This window comes from Typopeltis vanoorti, chromosome 20 (assembly GCF_054136105.1).
Source record: "Typopeltis vanoorti isolate ZY-2024b chromosome 20, IOZ_Tvanoo_1.0, whole genome shotgun sequence".
Classification (NCBI taxonomy): Eukaryota; Metazoa; Arthropoda; class Arachnida; order Uropygi; family Thelyphonidae; genus Typopeltis; species Typopeltis vanoorti.
Window position 1 is genome coordinate 4,596,169 of NC_143568.1, and position 20,450 is coordinate 4,616,618.

Genomic DNA, 20,450 nt, shown 5'->3' on the forward strand with positions numbered 1-20,450 from the left:
ACCTCTTTGTTTATTTACCAATGTACCATTTATAGACACTTTTGATTTAATCAAGTCTAAATTTCCCCCTGATATTTTTGAATTATTTAAATTTACTATGAATGCAGGTTACTTTACATGGGGAGGAAAATCTACAAACAGATTAATGATACTGCTATGCACCCCCCCCCCCCCCCCAACAAATTTTTCATGGTACACTTTGAAAACAAAGTACTTACCACAGCTTCATGTAGATGATGTGTTTGCATCTGGTCCCATGGACAAGACACTTTGGATGTGTTTGTCACCTACCTAAACAGTCAACATCCCAAAATCCATTTCACAGTAGAAAAAGAATCGAATAACTGTTTACCATTTCTTGACACATTAGTCACCCACCTTTCAGATGAATCACTATATTTTTCCATTTATAGAAAGCCTACACACACACACACACACACACACACCTACATAAACAATCACATCATCATCCAGTCCAAGAGTATGGCATTTTAAAAACATTTACACAGAGAGCCATTTGTTCTAACAATAAAGCGCTGACCACAGAACTCAAATATCTGCGCCATACATTCCTGGCGAACAGCTATTAATCCCTACAAAATAGATAAAATACTATATAGTCCCATTATTCTGTTCTCTCCTAATACACAAGAATACATCATGACCATTTCTATTCCCTATTTCAGAGATACATCAGAAAAGATAGCCAAAGTATTGATAAAACATGGCCTTCGCACCACTTTCAAACCTCATGTCAAACTAGCAACTCTGATCTGCTCGCCTAAGGATAAACTTTACCCTTTAGCACACCCAGGAGTGTGTGAAGTTCCCTATTAGAAATATATACACGTTTACACAAGAATAATGTATAATATAATAATGCAGAATAATATATATTTCTAATCATTATGTCACAAGTATCGTTAAAAAATCGAAGTTCCCTATGACTTGGCCTATTAAGGGCAAACAGGAAGATCAGTTAACATCCACCTGGAAGAACATGAAAAATACATTTGCTACTATTACTATGGCAAGTCAGGACTGGCAGATCAGGTTTTGGACACTCCTTCACACAGGATTAGATGGAAAAAAACGAATGTGCTATTTAGGAGTTGTTACAGATTGGAGAGATTATTTTTTGAGTCAGTAATGGCTTTGAAGAATTCTCCCAACCTAAACAAATATGGTTGCATTAATTTGCCAAAAATTTGGGAGACTGTTATCCTAAGAGAAACTCCCGCATAGCTGTTTTTTTTTTTTTTTTTTTCCTCGTTAGAGGGCCCAAAAGTAGGACTTTAGATCTTTTGTCCATTGCAATTGTATTGTTTCACTCACTCACTGTCCACGTGCACAAGTGTGTTATGCTCTTATGATGCTGATTTTAAATTCAGCAAAATATAAGCAGTTAATAAAACATCTCTTTGATAAAATTGTTTGGTGTTGTTAATACAGTTATAAAATAAGTCATTCTCTTCATTCAATCTAACTTCTTGATTCTTTCCCTGTATTTTGTAGAAATTACAGTATGCAGTTTTTTAAAGCAAATTTCTACAAATTACTCTTATTGCTCCTCCTAACCTTTTTTTTTTTTATCCTTCTGTACTAGTATATAGTTACATCCCAAAAATTTTTTCAACTTTTAATTTTTGGGAATCATATCAAAATAAAATAAACAAATAAATAATAATAAGGCAGAAATATATATATGTAGGTGGTGATCAAAAATTTTTTCAACTCTTAATTTTTGGGAATCCTATCAAAATTGAATAAATAATAATAATAATAATAATAAGGCAGAAATATATATATATATATATATATATATATATATATTGTTGAAATTAGGATTTACTCGGGATGTATACATTTATGAAAATAAATTTAACTGACTAGAACCCGAGAAAGTTTAACAAAAACCTTTAATACATCACAACTAGTTTCATCGGTGCTCCGACTTCTTCAGGTGAGAAATAAAAACATAAGATATAAAATAACACGGTAAAAAATGAACTTTACAGCTTAATAAAAAGCAGAATAGTAACAGTGATATTTGAATAGGTGACCGCGTGCTACCGTTGGCATGAGTAGAATGTGTGCGACAGCTAATTTTTGAGCGCCAGTACTGGATTACTGCGCTATGGGAATCAGGCAAATTGTAGCTAAGATTATTGTTTAAATGTGAAGGGTCCAGAACTATTTCTTTTGATTCGATAATTCTTCTTTCTAATTCATCCTTGCAAATATATAAATTAGTAGTGCGTTCCCAATCAACTTGATGTGGCTGTTCTTCAAGGTTAGAGTTTGCCGAGAAAAGGACATGACTGGAAAGGGCGCTTGCTCGTGCTCTACTGTAGGAGATGTCACGTCTATGTTCCTCAAGACGAAGTGAAACAGATTTGTCTGTCTGTCCAAAATAAGGTCGACCACAGTTGCACAAAACTTTATAAACACCAGGAAAATGCAGATGGTTGTGTTTTTGTTTTGGTCGACTCAGAAAAGAACGAAGTTTTCGACCATACAAAACATACAAAATCAGTTTTATTTTTGTTAAAACGCTCCAAGTACTGTTCAGAGATTTTCATGTGAGTGCATTTTTGATCTGCTATGAGCAATGCAGATGGTTGTGTTTTTGTTTTGGTCAAAAACTTCGTTCTTTTCTGAGTCGACCAAAACAAAAACACAACCATCTGCATTTTCCTGGTGTTTATAAAGTTTTGTGCAACTGTGGTCGACCTTATTTTGGACAGACAGACAAATCTGTTTCACTTCGTTTTGAGGAACATAGACGTGACATCTCCTACAGTAGAGCACGAGCGAGCGCCCTTTCCAGTCATGTCCTTTTCTCGGCAAACTCTAACCTTGAAGAACAGCCACATCAAGTTGATTGGGAACGCACTACTAATTTATATATTTGCAAGGATGAATTAGAAAGAAGAATTATCGAATCAAAAGAAATAGTTCTGGACCCTTCACATTTAAACAATAATCTTAGCTACAATTTGCCTGATTCCCATAGCGCAGTAATCCAGTACTGGCGCTCAAAAATTAGCTGTCGCACACATTCTACTCATGCCAACGGTAGCACGCGGTCACCTATTCAAATATGACTGTTACTATTCTGCTTTTTATTAAGCTGTAAAGTTCATTTTTTTACCGTGTTATTTTATATCTTATGTTTTTATTTCTCACCTGAAGAAGTCGGAGCACCGATGAAACTAGTTGTGATGTATTAAAGGTTTTTGTTATACTTTCTCGGGTTCTAGTCAGTTAAATTTATTTTCATAAATATATATATATATATATATATATATATATATATATATATATACAGGGTGTTCGGGATAAATTTGACAGTTTCGTAAGGAAAAAGAAAATCTTCTTTGTATCTATTAAATTTAATGAATTGACAAAAAAACATTACAGACAGAGTTAATTACAATACTATCAACAAGATTTACTCAAAATAACCACCATTAGCATCGATCACAGCTTCAATTCTGCTTCGGAACCTCGAACAAGCTGATGCTACAGTCTCCCTGGGAAGGGCCGCAAAAACTGTTTTAATTTTATCCATTAACTGGGCTTTTGTATTACTGGAAGTGCGATTGGTGTCTTTTTCAACTGCGCCCCATACAAAATAATCCATGGGGTTAAGGTCTGGGGAGTTTGGAGGCCAAACATTTGGACTGGTGAAGTCGTAGAAATTTTCAGACAACCATTTTTGACTTTTCCCGGAGGTGTGGCAAGGGGCCGAATCCTGCTGCCATACATACGGCCTACCATTGGCTACCCTTGTTATCCAGGGCTTGACTACAGTTAGCAACTCCACGAACAAAGCCCGAATTCCAATGCCAGGGTTCTTCAACACCTGTTCCTGCAGATTTGCGAGGAATTCTGCTGTACGAACGCAATCAGATCGTCTGCTAGGGATCTTTCTTCTTGCTACATCCTCGTAGTCACCATTGCAAGTCTCTAGTTCATGCCTGATTGTTTTTACTGTATTCAGGGAGCATTGGGCAGCAGTCGTAATATCCTTATTTTGATGGCGGGCACGAATCATCATGATACAAGTTATTCTCTTCCATGATTCAGGTGGGTTCCAGCTATCCATCCTTTCTGACATCTTGTATATGAATGAAGAAGGGTCCAAACTTTTAAATGAAGAGAAGTGTGTGTTAATACATGTAACTTAGAAAAATATAATTAATTATAAATATGTCAAATTTATCCCGAACACCCTGTATATATATATATGAGGGTGGTGTGAAAAGTTCTCGGCCTAACAATGGAAAAACAAATTTATAATTTCAAAATTATTTTTATTTTTCAACATAATCTCCCATAAGACTAATACATTTATTCCAGCGATGCTCATCATCATCAGCTAACGCCTTTTTATTCCCGTATACGGGAATAGGCAAGGCCATTTAGCCTTATCTAACTTTGGAGACTGAGTGGGCAGTTCAATCTCCACTGGTACCAATCAGAGATAGATGGCCCAAGGCTATCACTAATTAAGCGGTACACAGTGAAGAGAGATGGCTTGAATGTGCCGCCATCTTGTGGTCCCTAACCCTAACACAATATATTTTCATGTCTGAAATAATGTAGGTTCAACGGTCGATTTTCTTGAGTTTACAGGACGAAAAACCCTCCAGCGATGCTTCAGTACCATTATCCCGTCCCTATAGTGGTTCTCAGTGAGATCTGCAAAATACCACTGTACAGCTTCAATCATCTCTTGATTCGAAGAAAAACGCTGACCAGCGAGGAAGACTTTTAGTTTTGGGAAGAGATAGAAGTCCCAGGGAGCCAAATCTGGGTAATAGGATGGATGTTCCAACAATTCATAGTGCAGATCCCTTAATTTTCCCATTGCCAAAACACTTTTGTGGGCAGGTGCATTGTCCTGATGAAAGATGATTTTTTTCTTCTGCAAACCGGGTTTTTTCTGATGAATTTTTTCATCTTGTCTGGTTAAAAGATCAGAATAATATTCTCTGGTTATTGTTTTACCCTTTTCAAGATAATTAATAAACAAAATGCATTTAGCATCCCAAAACACCGATTCCATGACCTTTCCTGCTGATGGAACCGACTCTGTCTTTTTTGGCACTGAACAACCAGTTTCTGTTCACTGTTTTGACTGCTGTTTGGATTCTGGTGTGTAATGGTGAATCCAGGTCTCATCCATAGTAATAAATGAACATACAAAATCAGTTTTATTTTTGTTAAAACGCTCCAAGTACTGTTCAGAGATTTTCATGTGAGTGCATTTTTGATCTGCTATGAGCAAGTGCAGCAGCCATCTTGTGCAAAGCTTTTTCATATGCAATTCTTCATACAAAATATATCCTACACATTCTTTTGAAATGCCTGTAGTCTCAGCAATTTCACGCACTTTGACTCACTAGTCATCCAATACCATATCGTGCACTTGATCAATGATTTTGGTGTTGTTACACTTTTTGGACATCCTTCATGTGGATCATCTTCAAAACTGATATGGCCATTTCTTAATTGTCGAAAACGAAGGAGAAGAGTATCCATAAACTTTTATGAACTTCGAATGAATTTCTTTTGCATTAAACTTTCTTTTACAAAGAATTTTATAATTGCACGATACTCAATTTTATCCATTTCAAGGGATATAGATAACATAACACTTTTGTTTCAAATAGCTGTATAAAACAAACTGCTGTATATTATTGCGTATAATGCGATAATGAAAAATTTATGGTAAAAAATACTACTTAGAGTTAGGGGTTCGCATTATATGCGAATCCTAAAAAATATAACATCTTATTAGACTTGCACACACAATATATACTACCTAATGCCTATGCAACCAAATCTATTTGACCAACTTGCATTTGGCGACCGAGCGCGCAATGTATCTGCACATAAAGCTACTTACATTACTGGCTTTATGTGCAGACACGATGTGCGCTTGGTCGCCGAATGATAGAGCACAGTTAGGTATATCGGTTTAACTAGAGTTCATTTTAAATATTATTCATTAACCAAACCTAGCCTGAAAATGAGCCAACAGAAACATAAACGTTCATCTTTTGAAGCAGGATTTAAATTGCATGTTATGCAGTTTGCAGAAGAACATAATGACAGTGTTGCTATGAGAGAATTTGGTGTAGCAGAGAGTAATATTAGACTTTGGTGTAAGCAAAAAGACAGTCTTGAAAAAATCCCCAAAACGAAATCTGCCCGTCGTGGATGTAGCATCCTTTCCAGAACGCGAAGAAGAGCTAAATGAATGGATTTTGGTGCAACGACAAGATGACATTATAGTAACAAGAAATGCAATTCGTTTTTGAGCTCTACAACTCAAGAATGGTAAATTCAAGGACACACCAGGTATTCCATCTTTTCTTGCTTCGCCTGGGTGGTGCAACAGATTTATGGAACACAAAGCATTAACATTACGACCGAACAAAAATTGCACAGAAGATACCAAAGCAGCTTGAAGAAAAAGTTCAGTCCTTCCTTAAATTTATCATAAAATTACGGAAGTGTCACGGATATGAACTTTCCCAAATTGGCAATATGGATGAGACGCCAATGTACTTTGATATGCCTGGGAATCAAACGGTGAATTCAGTTGGTGAAAAGAGTGTCTTCATAAAAACAACGGGACACAAAAAAACATATTTTACCGTTGTTCTGGCATGCATGGCAGACGGAACCAAATTAAAGCCGACAGTGATATTTAAAAGGAAGAAAATTCCGAAGCATATGAAATTTCCACCAGGTGTCATTGTTTGTGCCAATCAGAAAGGTTGGATGGATGAAGAAGGTGTACAATTGTGGCTGGATCAAGTATGGAACATATGTCCAGGTAGCTTGTTACAAAGCATTCTAGTCTGGGATATGTTCCGGGCGCATTTACAGAGGCAAGCAAAGAGAAAGCACGTGAGCTACGTACAGACCTAGCAGTCATACAGGGTGGTCTAACTTCCGTTTTGCAGCCGCTTGATGTAAGCTTGAATAAGCCATTTAAAGATCACTTACGTGAAAAATGGAGAGAATGGATGTCATCTGGTTTGGTGAAGATGACAAAGGGTGGGAATTTTCAGAAGCCTGAGATCACCCTAGTCACCAGCTGGGTTAAAGAAGCATGGGATTCGATATCATCTGAAATGATTCAACGCTCATTTCTTAAATGTGGAATAAGTAATTCAATGGATGGATCCGAAGATGACGTCATATATGAAAGCAAGGATGACGCACAACAAAATGGAGAGCATGAAGATGACGACGACAACTGCTACACCGATGACGCAATCCCTACAGATGAATTTATAAATGAAATGTTTGATGACTCGAAAGATGAAGACGAATTTAAAGGATTTTGACATTTTGTTTTAAAATAAATATTTCTTTCGTTAATTCGTATTGTATTATTTATAATGTTATGGAACAAGATTATCAGATCGCATTATACATGGACATGGCATTTAAGGGCAAGTTTTCAAACAAAATTTCTAGTTTGCATTATACGTGGATCGTTTTATACGCGATAATATACGGTACTTGATAGAATGACTTGCAATTTCACATGGATGCTTATGACAGATGTACTAGCTTAGAAAAAAAAAATCTTGCTGATAGCGTCGCTGTCTATGGTCAAGTTTCAGACCACCCTCGTATAACTTCCTCATCATGTGTTAGGCTCATTGGCTTGTTAGACCTGATTAATGTTATGATAGGATGATAGGACAGGTAATCCTATAATAATTAGATAATTATGACAGGATTAATTAATTAGTTACATATCATTACATTAATTAATTAACTATCCTGTCACAATTTTAATTAACTGGTGACTGGCTGTCAGCTAGGTATCAAAAAGTTGTATATGGGGGTGCATTATCCCAAAAGAGGAAAGCCACTAGTGGTGTGCTGCAGGGGTCAGTTTTGGGATCATTGTTGTTCAATATGTATATTAATTGTTTTGGGATGGGTTTAACTGGTGATATGCAGCTGTTCACAGATGATGCAAAATTGGTGAGAGCAATGCAGTCAAGCAGATGTTATGGCCTTATAGAAGGACTTAAATAGATTGTATGAATGGGCAGATAAATGGAACTATCGGTTCAATGTTGTAAAATGTAAGATTATGAAATTTGATAAGCAACAATGGGATGCAAAGTATACACTTTGTGGGCGAACTTTAAGGGAGGTAGAGGAGATCAGAGATCTAGGAGTGCTGGACAAGGACTTGATGTTCAGGGGCACATTACACAAGTTGTGAAGACGTCACTTCAGATAATGGCAATGATGCAGAGGACCCTAATGTGCAGAAATAAAGAAGTTATGATACCATTGTATGTAGTCTTGATTAGGCCTTCTCTGGATTATTATGCACAGATTTGGTCACTGGGTTTTCGTGGTGATGAGGATATGATAGAAAGGGTCCGGAGAAGATTCACAAAGGTGGTCAGTTGTCTTTGGAATGGGGAGTATGAGGACAGATTGAGAGAATGTAAATTGCAATAGCTTGTGAACAGGAGGAAGAGGGAGATATGATTGAGATATATAAGTTACTCAGAGGTTGTTATCAGATTGATATGGAAGAGATTTTTCATAGAATGGGAGAGGGTGCTTGGTGAGTGGAATATGTTGTTGCATGCGTGTGTTGTGAATGTAGACACACTGAATCAACTTAAGGCACAGTTGGATGAGTTTTGTGTGTAATAGTGTGTGCCTCCCATGACGAGTCTGACTCCATGGAGGTCGGATGTTAATAGTAATAATAATTGTTTATTAATACCATGAATAGGACAGTTAATCTTACATAATTTGCTTTGCCTATTAGTTTTATGAATTGTCTAGCTGGTTAGTTTAATTTATTGTCAAAATGATTATGGGGCCATTGTATTATTTCTGCATGTTACATGTACTTCTAGTTGGTTTGTCTGTTTTGTATGATGAAAATCAAAAGAAATCCTGCATATGAAACTGGCTAATCAACCTTGGACTGAAAAGGTTCTTTGAAAAGAACCCTCTGACATTCTTCATTTCCTGAAATTCTTCAGGAAATGAAGAATGAAAAATTTCAAGACAATTTATTAACAGATATCTGTTAATATGTCTTGAAATTTTTATTAATCAACCTCGGCACTCTATTTCATGAAATTTTAATGTAAAGCAAAATATATTACATATTCCATTCATGCACATAATAAACAATATAATGTGCACTGTGAAATTTTACAGTATTCTAGGAGTAAATAATAATAATTGTTTTTTTACTTTTAATATTTAGGTTGGGTTGCGTTGGTAAAAAAGTCATGCATAAATATGAACAAGATTCTAAAAAAATAGGAAAAGCATCTTTCATGTATGCATGGGTATTGGATGAAACATCAGAAGAAAGGTAAATATTGTAACACATAACTAGAGAGAATTGCTGAAACTTAGGTATAAAAAAACCTCAGGTTATTTATTTAGAAAGCCTAATGATCACAGCTATTTCAGTTTTTGTGGATATTTAAAAAAATGTAACAGTTAAATTATATTATACTAGGGGGCTCTGTCCCCTGGCACCTACAGCGCCCAATTCCCCCATGTTCTGGACTGGTAGGCCAGTTCTCCTTGAATTCTGATGACTCGAATTTTGAAAACTCAAAAGGGTTCTGTCCCCCTGGCACCTAACCCCCGAGTTCCAGACTGGTAGGCTGGTTCTCCTTGAATTCTGATGACTCGAATTTTGAAGAGTTGACACTCAGGGTAGCCCCTGAGTTTCAAAATGTTTCAAATAACTTGACAAAAAACATGACATAAAAATGTTACACAGAAATGTTACATAAAACGTTTCATAAAAAGGCTTATCATTTTATATTATGGAGTAGATTAAATGTTGACAGGAATTGCAATAAATGGTTCTCCATGTGTTTCTTGCTTAGGGAAAAAAACTAGGTTCATTTTGGGATGAAAAAGCTTTATCATTTGCTTATTTGATTTGAAGGCAGATGGTCCAAGATTTTTTGTCCTTTTATAAGTTTGTCCAACGGAACACTCATCCAGTCGGACATTTCGTCCAATCTCAACTCGTCTGGTCGGACATTTCGTCCAATCTCAATTTGTCCCATCGATGTCAACTGACTAACCTGACTAACCAATGTATCAACTGACTAACCAATGTGTCAGCTGACTAACCTAACCCAACCTAACCTAACGTGTGACGGCGGACCATGCATATTGTCTTGCGCACTTCTTTTTTTGTGTCAACTAACCGTTATTGCCAGCTGTTTCAACCGACTAACCTAACGTGCGAGGGTGGACCATGCATATCGTCTTGCGCACTTCTTTTTTGTGTCAACTAACCATTATTGCCAGCTGTTTCAACTGACTAACCTACTACTGCGCCAACCGACTAACCTAACTAACCTAACGTGCATGGACCATGCATATTGTCTTGCGCCCTTCTCTTTTCTGTCAACTTACTATTATTAATGATCACAAGTTACTTATAACTCCTTGGACTAATATGAAAGATTGGGCGAAATGTCCTACTGGACGAGAAAAGTAATAGACAAAACGTAGTGATTGGACAAAATGCCCTGAAACCGCTTATTTCTACTTGAGCCAAATGTTTTTCCATGATGGCCAAGATCTGCCCATTCACAAATGGGAGGATTTATTTTCATCTGGCTCAATATTTTCTTTCTGCAAACTGAATTAGATGCATTCTAAACTATGAAGATAGGAATTTCCATAATCTACCTTACCCTAGAAAAAATAAATAAAAAATAAATTCAATTTATCAAAGCCAAGTTATTTCATCATCATCCTCATTTGCCTAATGGGTGTTGTTTCTATCATCAACAACAGTTTTCCAGTCCAGTCTGTTTACAGCCTTCTTATATAGATTTCTGTAGGATTTCAATCCACTTGTGATCTTGATATTTTCTATCCATTTTCTTCTTGGTCTTCCCAAAGGTATCTTTCTACTCTTGTTTTTGAGAATATGTGGAAGTCTTTCAGTAGACATTCTTTACACATGCCAATATCATTGTAACTGTTTTTCTTCTTGCTGTTATTGGAATATGATAGTTTATTTTATTTTATTTTTTTCTGATTTCCTCATTGATTTTCATTTTAGTCCACTGTTTTATTTTCCTTAGAAACCTGTTTTCAAAGCCTTAATTATTATTCTTCATTTTGTTTCACAACAAAATGAAGAATAATAATAATACAGATCTTTATGGTGCAGAGACTTGTTGTTTCACAACAAGTCTCTGCACCATAAAGATCTGTAGGGAGTTTGACTTTGAGATCTCTAGAAAGATCTGTATTTTTCCAAATATTTGTGAAGTTGGTCATATCAGATCGCTTGCATTTATTTTTGTTTAATAGTTTTTTCTTCATAATTGAACTTGTGTGTTAATTAAATTTTCCGACTTTTTATTCCAATTTATTTCCTACCACTTTCAAGTTCAGTTTTTCTCTCTTTCTTCGTATTGCTGTTTTCAATTTTTTTTTTTTTTTTTGCTATAAAAATATGTCTGCCTTGTATAGTCCTATTTTTATGTAGGTTTCCTATCACATACTTTAAGTTTTCCTTGTTGTCTGTAAATAAAACTGTATCGTCTGTAATTTTATCTATTTACAGATATTCCACTTTTCTAGGATGGACTCTCTTATGATTTTCTCCAGGTATAAGTTAAACAAATATACTGAGAAAAGACATTCCTTCATGACTCCTCTCTCTCTCTCATGTGGTATTTCATAAATTCGTCTGCTCCAAATTTTATTGTTACAGTGATATTTTTATAGCACTGAAATATAATACTGAATTTTTATTCAACTCTTTATATTTTTTTATTTTAATATTTCACATAGTTTATTTCTGCTTATTGAATCGAATAGCTGCTTAAAATCAATAAAGTAGCAATAACAATTTCTTTTTTTTTTCTTTTTCACACACATCTGTTCTGATAATTGTGATTCACTGTAGACTACATCTGTTGTAGATCTCCTAAAAAGCATTTGCTTTTCTCCTAAATACTGCTTGTAGGTTGCTCTTATTCTACTTTGTATAATTCTTATAAATAATTTATACATATGGGTTAATAAGAATAAGGTCTCTAGGTTGTCAATTTGTTTAATGGTATTAATTCACAACACAGATTAATAAAAAAAAATTAATATTTATTTAACTTAATTGCTGATAAATTGCTGGTATTATATCCAGCATTTTCAGAGCTCAGAAATAGTTTGGCACAGTACACATACAGCCACAGTTTGGTATAACAGTAGGACTAGTTTACAAAAAATTTAACTAATAACACAAGGAACTAAAATCCTAATTGGCACTATGTATTGTTTGATAAAGAGATAGAAAAAAAACAAGTATTAATTTGATCTTAAGACTACCTCCCAGATTTTTGGTAAATTGATACAGCCATACTTGTTGAGGTTTGGAGAATGTTTTAAAGGTGCTGCTGATTCCAAAAACAATCTCTCTCTCTCTCTCTCTAACTTATAACGGCTTGTGTAGTACTTTTGTTTTCTTTCATTTGAACCTGTGTGAAGGGATATCCAAGGCATTGTCTACTTGCCATAACAGTAGTGCTGAATATTTTTTACATTCTCCAAGGTGGATGGCAACATTTCTTCCTGTCTGTCCATATTAGCCCAGGTCACAAGTACAGGGTACTTCATATACTCCTGGATGTAACAAAGGAGATAGTTTGTCCTTAGGTGAAACAGATAAGAGTTGCCAGTTTTACATAAGGTTTAAATGCAGTGTGGAGCTGATATTTATTAAGCAGTCTAGATATCTTTTCAGATGTGCCCTGATTGTATGGAATGGTAACAGTGTTGCTGTAGTCTTATGTATTAAGCAATGGAGGAAATTTCCAGGGGATACTTAATATTCTGTCTATTCTTTGGAGATTATAGCTATGCTAAAAAAATGACACAAGTGAGTTCAGTGGTAAGATATTGTCATTGGAACAGATAGCTCTGGCTTTGTGAGTCAGTCATATTGTTGAGGTTGAACTGGATGATGGTGTGATTGTTTGTGCAAATATCTTCTTGTATGTGTAGGTTTTCTATAAAGAGACAAAAGATAATGAAACATCAGAAGGCACATAACTAGTGTGTCTAGGAAGGGCAGACAGTCATTAGCTTCCTATTCCATTGTGAAGTATATTTTAGACAGTTCTTAACTATCAAACAAAACAAAATTAAATTAAGAAAGTCAAGGACTCTAGCAATATTAACTTTTCAAAAGTTCACCACCTTCACATCTCTGAGGCTTGGTAGCTCCATAACATAAATATGCATGCAGAAAGTTTATTTTTCACTTGGTTAGAATATAATATAATACATTTAGTTTAATCCTTTATCCAAGTGTGAGCAAACAAAGTTTGTGCCTGAAAGTATCTTCAGGACTGGGCTAAGGTGGTACAACACCAGGGCAACTCCTTGCACAGGTGGAGCAAGCTAACGTCACTTTTATCTCAGTATCTCCCATAATGCAAAACACATCTCCTTGCGGATATGTCTAATGTTATGCATTAAGAGAAGGGCCACTACCCAGACTAGTTTCGAACTTTATTGAGGTCTCTTCAGTGGGAGCCAGGTCCAAGTGGAGATACCAGCCTGAAGCATTAGCAAGGTCATCTCTACCTATAGGAGTTGCCAAATGGTGTGCCACCTTTTTAATAAATTACTCTGGATTTAGAGAAAGATGTTGAAAGTTTATTTTTCACTGGTGTTGTACTACCTTACCCCAGTCCTGAAGATACTTTCAGGCGCAAACTTTGTTTACTCACACTTGGATAAAGGATTAAACTAAATTTATTATATTATAAATATGCATGCAAAACTTTCCACCTATCAAAATGTCATAGAATCACTGATACAGTAAATTAAAAAATTGAAAATTAAATTGAATACATTAAATTAAATTGAAAGTATTTTCACTAAGTGAAAAAACTTTCAGCACTGATACAGTATAATATTATATGGTCACCTCCATGGAGTTCGAAGACTCATTGCAGGAGATCCAAACTATCCACACAATCTCTCATACCTCTCCTTGAATTCATTAACAGATAAAGAACTCGCAACTGACTTTGGCAACCTGTTCCACTCATTCACAACTCTCCAAGCCAAAAATCTAATCTTCACACCCCTGCCTTCATTTTAGTAAAATTATGGAGATTACACCGTGTTAGGAATAATTACATTAATTTCCTGACATTTCAACCTTCATATTAAGGTCATTTTCTGGAGTATACATATATATACAAAGACAAGCTACATTACATTTCTAACAGTAAGCCAAAGTGATAATGATTTGATCAATTGCTATTCTACTGTCCTGACCTCTAGTGAAAAACAAAAATCTACATTAAAGCTACATTCTATTTATAACATCATTGGAGAAACAAATTCATATAGATAGTTTTAATTCAGTAAGTGGTGGCCTAATCCATAATTTAATAAATTATATTAGAGTTATGATCCTGAATTGCTTACAGTCCTAATTATAATTAACTCTTAGACCAAAAGGTTAAGTGGGTAGAATATGTGCCATCCATATTCTTGGGATTTTTAGACCACCATTATGGCCTGGTTGGCTGAGTGTTAGCATATCCACTCTCCACCCAAAAGGCTGCTGGTTCAAATCCTGCCATGGGAATGGATGTTTGTGATTGTCTGTGAAAATACTAGTGGTGGTCGTTGGCGGCAGATGGTGTTGGTATAGATGTTGAAGGTAGTCGCGGTTGGAGTGGTGGAGACGGAGAGTTGTAGAGTAGGTGCCCTCCCTCGATGAGTCTTTGGACTCCCTTGAGGTGTTATATAATAATAATAATTATTATTATTATTGTTAAGATTAGGGTAGTTGATAAGAATTTTACAGGCTTCCTTAAATTTACACTTATTCCACGTCTTGGTGTGATGTAAACAACAACAAGAAGAAGAAAAAAAACACTAAAAGAAAGGACCCATACCCCTGCTAACAACACTTTTATTCAACTTTCAGAGATCACCCCTTGTTCTGGCCCCTACAGCCAAGTGCTGAAACATTTCTCCCTGTATCAATCCTATAAAACCCTTTAAGTAATATAAATGTTTCTATCATAACTCCTCTTTTTCTTCCATCAACCAAGTTCTACAATCAACATATCCTCATTCTATCTTTATAGGGAACATTCCACAGATCACTCACCATCTTCTTGGTCACTCTTCTTCACCACTTCCTCATCTCCAAGAAACTGAGGAGACCAGACTTGAGCACAGTAATATAGATGTGGATGTATCAAGGCCTTATAAAGAGGAATGATGACTTCCTTATCTCTACTTGTTAATGTATTCTTCAATAGCAAGTAATCTTATGGGCTACCTTAGCAATATATCCTCTAAACTTTAACTCTCTGTCTACCACAACACTTAAATCTCTAGTTTCATCTATTTTCTGAATCTATTTCATCTGTTTCCAGTGCCATCAGTGTGATAGGCAGCTTGTAATCTATTTATCCCAAAATGCATAACTTTACATTTCTTCACAATACACTGATACCCATTATCTTTTGCCCATACACAGCCTATTTAAATCATCCTGCAAGCTCTCCACATCATCTTGATTAACTATTACTCTGTCTAATTTTGCATCATCAGCAAACAACTGAATATTTCCTTTCAAGTTATTTCCTATATCGTGTATGTACAAATTAAACAGCAATCGTCCCAGCATCAAAACTATTTTTGCCTCAATTCTATGCCTTCATATACCACTTTTTGATATCTGTCCAGCAGCCGCCCTCTTATTCATTATCCAGTGTCATATCCATCCCAATTGTTCCTAACTTGCATAACAAAGTGCCATGTGGTATTCTGTCAAATGCCTTTGCAAAATCCAGCAGAATCATCATGTAGCCATTTCCTTTATCTAACTCTGATATAAATAGAGCATGCTGAAACTTTCCCTATTCTGAAGATGGTTATTCCAAAATGGTTTTAATTCACCCTGTAAATTGATTTTGTTCACCCATATTGCATCTTTTATCATATATTTTATTGTATTTTTAAGTTTTAGGAATTTTAAAAAAATTTTTTATATTTTTTCTCTGGCTTTTGTTCTCGCTCTTTCCTTTCAACATCATACTTATTCATTATCGATTTATTTACTTGTTTCATATCGTTTGCCTTCACTATCATCAACACCATAGTCATTCACTATTGACTTATTTTGTTTTATAATTTTTTACATCAACTTAGATATGTTTTAACTGCTGGGAAACTATGTTAAGATTTTACTGCCAAAACAGAAAAGTTAGGCAATGATTTATGATTGCTTTCATTAATGGCTTTTTTTATTACTTTCTTAATTTAAAAAGCATTGGCCAAAAAAAAAAAAAAAAGCATTTAATATGTGGCCTACTCTATAGAATAAGGCTTTTCATTTTACAAAGAATTATACAAGTTTATGCACCAACCTTAGGCCAGACAAAGGAAGAAATAGATGCATTTTATGAAAGACTAAACCAATTGCTAGATATTAAGGTTATGTTCTTTACTATTTTGATGGGAGAGCGATGCACATCTAGCAGCAATTGGAAAATATGACTGGTCCAGAGGAATGAAAATGGAGGAAGATTGATATAATTTGCAGAAACCAGTGATCTCTACATAATGAATATTTATGAATTCTTACAAAAAGGAAGAATTCGAAATGGGCATGGAGAAGTGCAAATGGAGAGGTGTTTAATGAAATAGGTTACATTGTCTAAGACACTGGTATGTAATAAATAGTTTCAATACAGGTAGGTAGTGACCATAGATGAACGAGATCAAAAATTATCAGCAAAAGATGGGAAAGACAGACACTATTTAAAAGTCTCTATTATTTTACCAAATATGGAACCTCTGTCCCTCAGGAACAGCTTTCCTCATAAAGCATTTCCCAACAACTACACCTCCAGCTTTTCAAGAAAAATGTCAATAGATTTCTTCTTTTTCAATCCTTATCTGCACCCTGCACATAACATTTATGTACTACACGTGTATGGGAAAGGGAAGAAACATACTGACATAGTGGCCTAGAACTGTGTATAAGATCTCTTTTTTTTGATGGATTGGCAGACAACTTCATCACATTCTTTCCTTGCTGAATCAGTCAGTTTTCTTCATTTTGCTACTGGGTTTCTAAGAGTAGTTCTTATTTTCAATCCTGCCAATAGTCAATGTATATTTTTATATATTGTTCCCATCTGAAAGTTGCTTGACTGATTCCTTTCAAAAGTTTAGTACATTTTTTTTTTCTTCATTCTTTTATTCACTTTCCTAACTCGACACAATTAGTGTAGGGATTTTTACAGATATATCTATGCTTTTACAGACTTTCAGAATCTGTTATGATTAATCAGTAATATTACAAAATTTAAGTGATTGTCATTTAATTACACTCTTGTAGCTGTTTTTGTCTATCAAGGTATGTAACAATAGGTTGAAAATGAATGGAGATATAATTAGAACTTGCCTGAACCCGTCTTTCATCAGGGAATGCTGCAACAAGCTCAATCTGTAGAGTGCTTACTTGCATTCAGACATCTTTGATTTTTAATAATAAATTAAAAAAAAACAACTCATATCCTTGATTTATTATTTTGTCATATTTAAAACTTAGGTGAAAAACAGGTGCGGTATGCTTTTGTTCATCATAATCCTTTCAGAAATTTATGCTCAGTGGCTTGTTCTGGCCTCATTCTATCTTTTCCTTAGTCATCTCTGGATTTTGTCCTTCAGCTTGGTGTAGTGTCTTAGTATATTTTTGGGTAGTCTTGAATTCTCCATTCTTTCAATATGTTCTATCTATTTCATTCGGTATTCATATATTTTATCTAATGCTAAGTATTTTTAGTTATGTATTTTTGTGCTTTTTTTGTCTCAGGCAATGTAGCCTGTTATACTTCATAGGAATTTCATTTCTGCTTTTTACGATCCTCTTAATCAATCGCCTAGTCTCTCCTCTGCAATCCCACTCTCACTTCCATGTGGTGAACCTTGCAACCTAAGCAACCAAGTGGAAGATTGGATACCAACTCTAGTGTGGGAAGTAGACAAGGCACAGACAAAAAGGAAGATTTTGACAAGTTTTGCAGGTCCTAGGATGACAGCTCCACCACCAAACTAGGCAGATGGCTAGTAACTGAACCAGTTGAATTTTTTTGTTACTCCAGTCTCAAGATAGAAAAAATCGAAGTGTGGTTTTATTATTATTACCCATCTCTTTTAGCATACATTCACTGCATGCCATAAGAAAAAAAAATGCCCCCCCCCCACTTCTTAACCACTCCAATTACTGAGCTTCCAGGAATGATCCAAAATTCTTTCTCTATTGCGCTGTAAGCTGCAAAATATTACTTTATCTATATTTAAGATTCTTTCGCTGACTTATATGTCTCTCTCATATCTCCTCTCATCATTCTGTTTCTCAAATTTTGAAGACCATGTTTCATCTGTTTGATCTTATATATGCACACTTTCATAATTCAGATATTGTATTGGCACCACCATTTTGATAAAGGCTTTCCCACATTATTTCCTTCCTTTACAATGCTTTGATAAAGTTTTGTAAAAGTGAGGGGAATAACTTCTTCATTTTTATATGTTGTTCTTGTTCTCTTCAACTTTGTGATTATGTAATATGATGGTTTAACCACCTGGCAGTGTGGCTCTTTAACTCACTTTCCACCATCACTTAACTCTCTGGCTTCGTTGATCACTTGCTGAAAATTCCCATTAATGTAATATTCTGCCTGCAGTGTGTTCATTCCGAAATGCATTTAAAGCTACATTTTTTTTTTTAATTTAATTAATGTTCTTATATAATTGACATGAAAAATGGCAATTAATAAACATAACCAACATCAGTATAATACCATTGTACAGTGTTCATTTCCTGAAAAAAAAATAAACTAAAATCACATATTTCCCCAGTAGCTGCTGCTTATTTTCCATATACAGCCAGATTGCTAACCTGTTGAACCTGCTATTCCTATGCTTCTTTTGTTCCACTACCTCTGTTCTCTGGAACAGCTTTCCTCATAAAATATATTCTCTCTCTCTCTCTCTCTCTCTTATGATTCTGTGATGAGATTAGAACTTCCAGCTTTCCAACAAAATAATATTAACTGATTATTTCTCTCTTGATCCTTATATGTTGCATTTTGCAATAAATAACTTTTGAAACCTCTTGTGTATGAGAGTGATATATAGTAAAAGCAATATTTCTAGGATTATCTGCATCATTTAAAATTTTTTGTTTCCTTACGTTTTTAAGTACTGAAAATAATCTCAGAATTAAAAAAAAAGAAATTATTATGTGATGTGTATTTGATGTTTTTCACATTGCCTTATAGGACTCGGGGCATTACAATGGATGTAGCTCAATCCAAATTTGAGACATCTCATAAGATTGTGACTCTTCTGGATGCACCTGGACATAAAGATTTCATTCCTAATATGATAACAGGTAAGTTTAACGCAAGCTGATACATATTAAGTTGTATACATTCCTGAACCAGTCTTATAATTACAATTATAAAACAAAACCAAGGATGCATTATGGGAGAGCACGCTATACCACTCAGTCCACTGTTCTATCCTACTTAATCCTCTGTTTATGCATTGTGCCATTATCCACCATCTACACACTTATACCAACTACTGTTCAGTAATAGCATTAGGATATTAATATGCTAATAGTATTAGCATTAGTAAATCAAAATTCTTTGATCACACATCACAGTAGTTCAAGTAACATCTCTGCACAACTTTCAACAACAAAATATGGCACACCATCTTACTGTTAAATTTTTCATTTGAAAGTAGACAAAATAGTTCCAGAGAGAGATCTTGATTACAGGAAGCAATTTTAGGTATAACTGTAAAAATGTATGAATGGATATATATAGAGTTTTTATTGTACATGCATTGTTGGAAAATATGATAGATGAGATGCATACCTCAGTTAGAGACATTGGCTTTTGCTGTTTATTGGTAATTCATACAGGTAGCAACAGTATATGCTAGTTTTTTGGTTTTTTTTTTTAAATATATTGACTCAAAAGATTTTTCATTGCTACTGCACATACTTTGATTATCATGTGAGTACTTATCTGACCTTATAAAAAAAAAGCTACAAATAAAAGCAAATTGTATTATTCAGAGGGATCTTAAGTATATATGTAAAGCAGTGTTAGTTGCGCAAATTGGGCTTTTCTGTCTTGAAAGAGAGTTCAGTGAGAGAATGTTTTATAGACCTTTTTCAGCAAAAGCTGAATTAGCTAGTTTCAGACCACTGTAAATTTTACTTCTTCCAAAAACTTGTTTTTCTCCAGTAAGCTTTCCATTCTAATATATTCAATTGATGAGATTTGAAACGATAGATATGAGTGTTCTGGAGAAAATCA

At 34.9% G+C, this 20,450-nt stretch overlaps 1 protein-coding gene across 1 annotated transcript in view; it reads left to right on the forward strand.

The window, feature by feature from the left end:
- Positions 1-20,450, forward strand: part of HBS1 (translation elongation factor EF-1alpha (GTPase) HBS1) — a 400,441-nt gene that overhangs the window by 276,418 nt on the left and 103,573 nt on the right. Inside the window, exons 10-11 of the mRNA XM_090410159.1 lie at positions 9,284-9,394; positions 19,398-19,510. Coding sequence (XP_090266285.1) covers positions 9,284-9,394; positions 19,398-19,510 — 224 coding nt within the window. The remainder of the gene's footprint in view (positions 1-9,283; positions 9,395-19,397; positions 19,511-20,450) is intronic.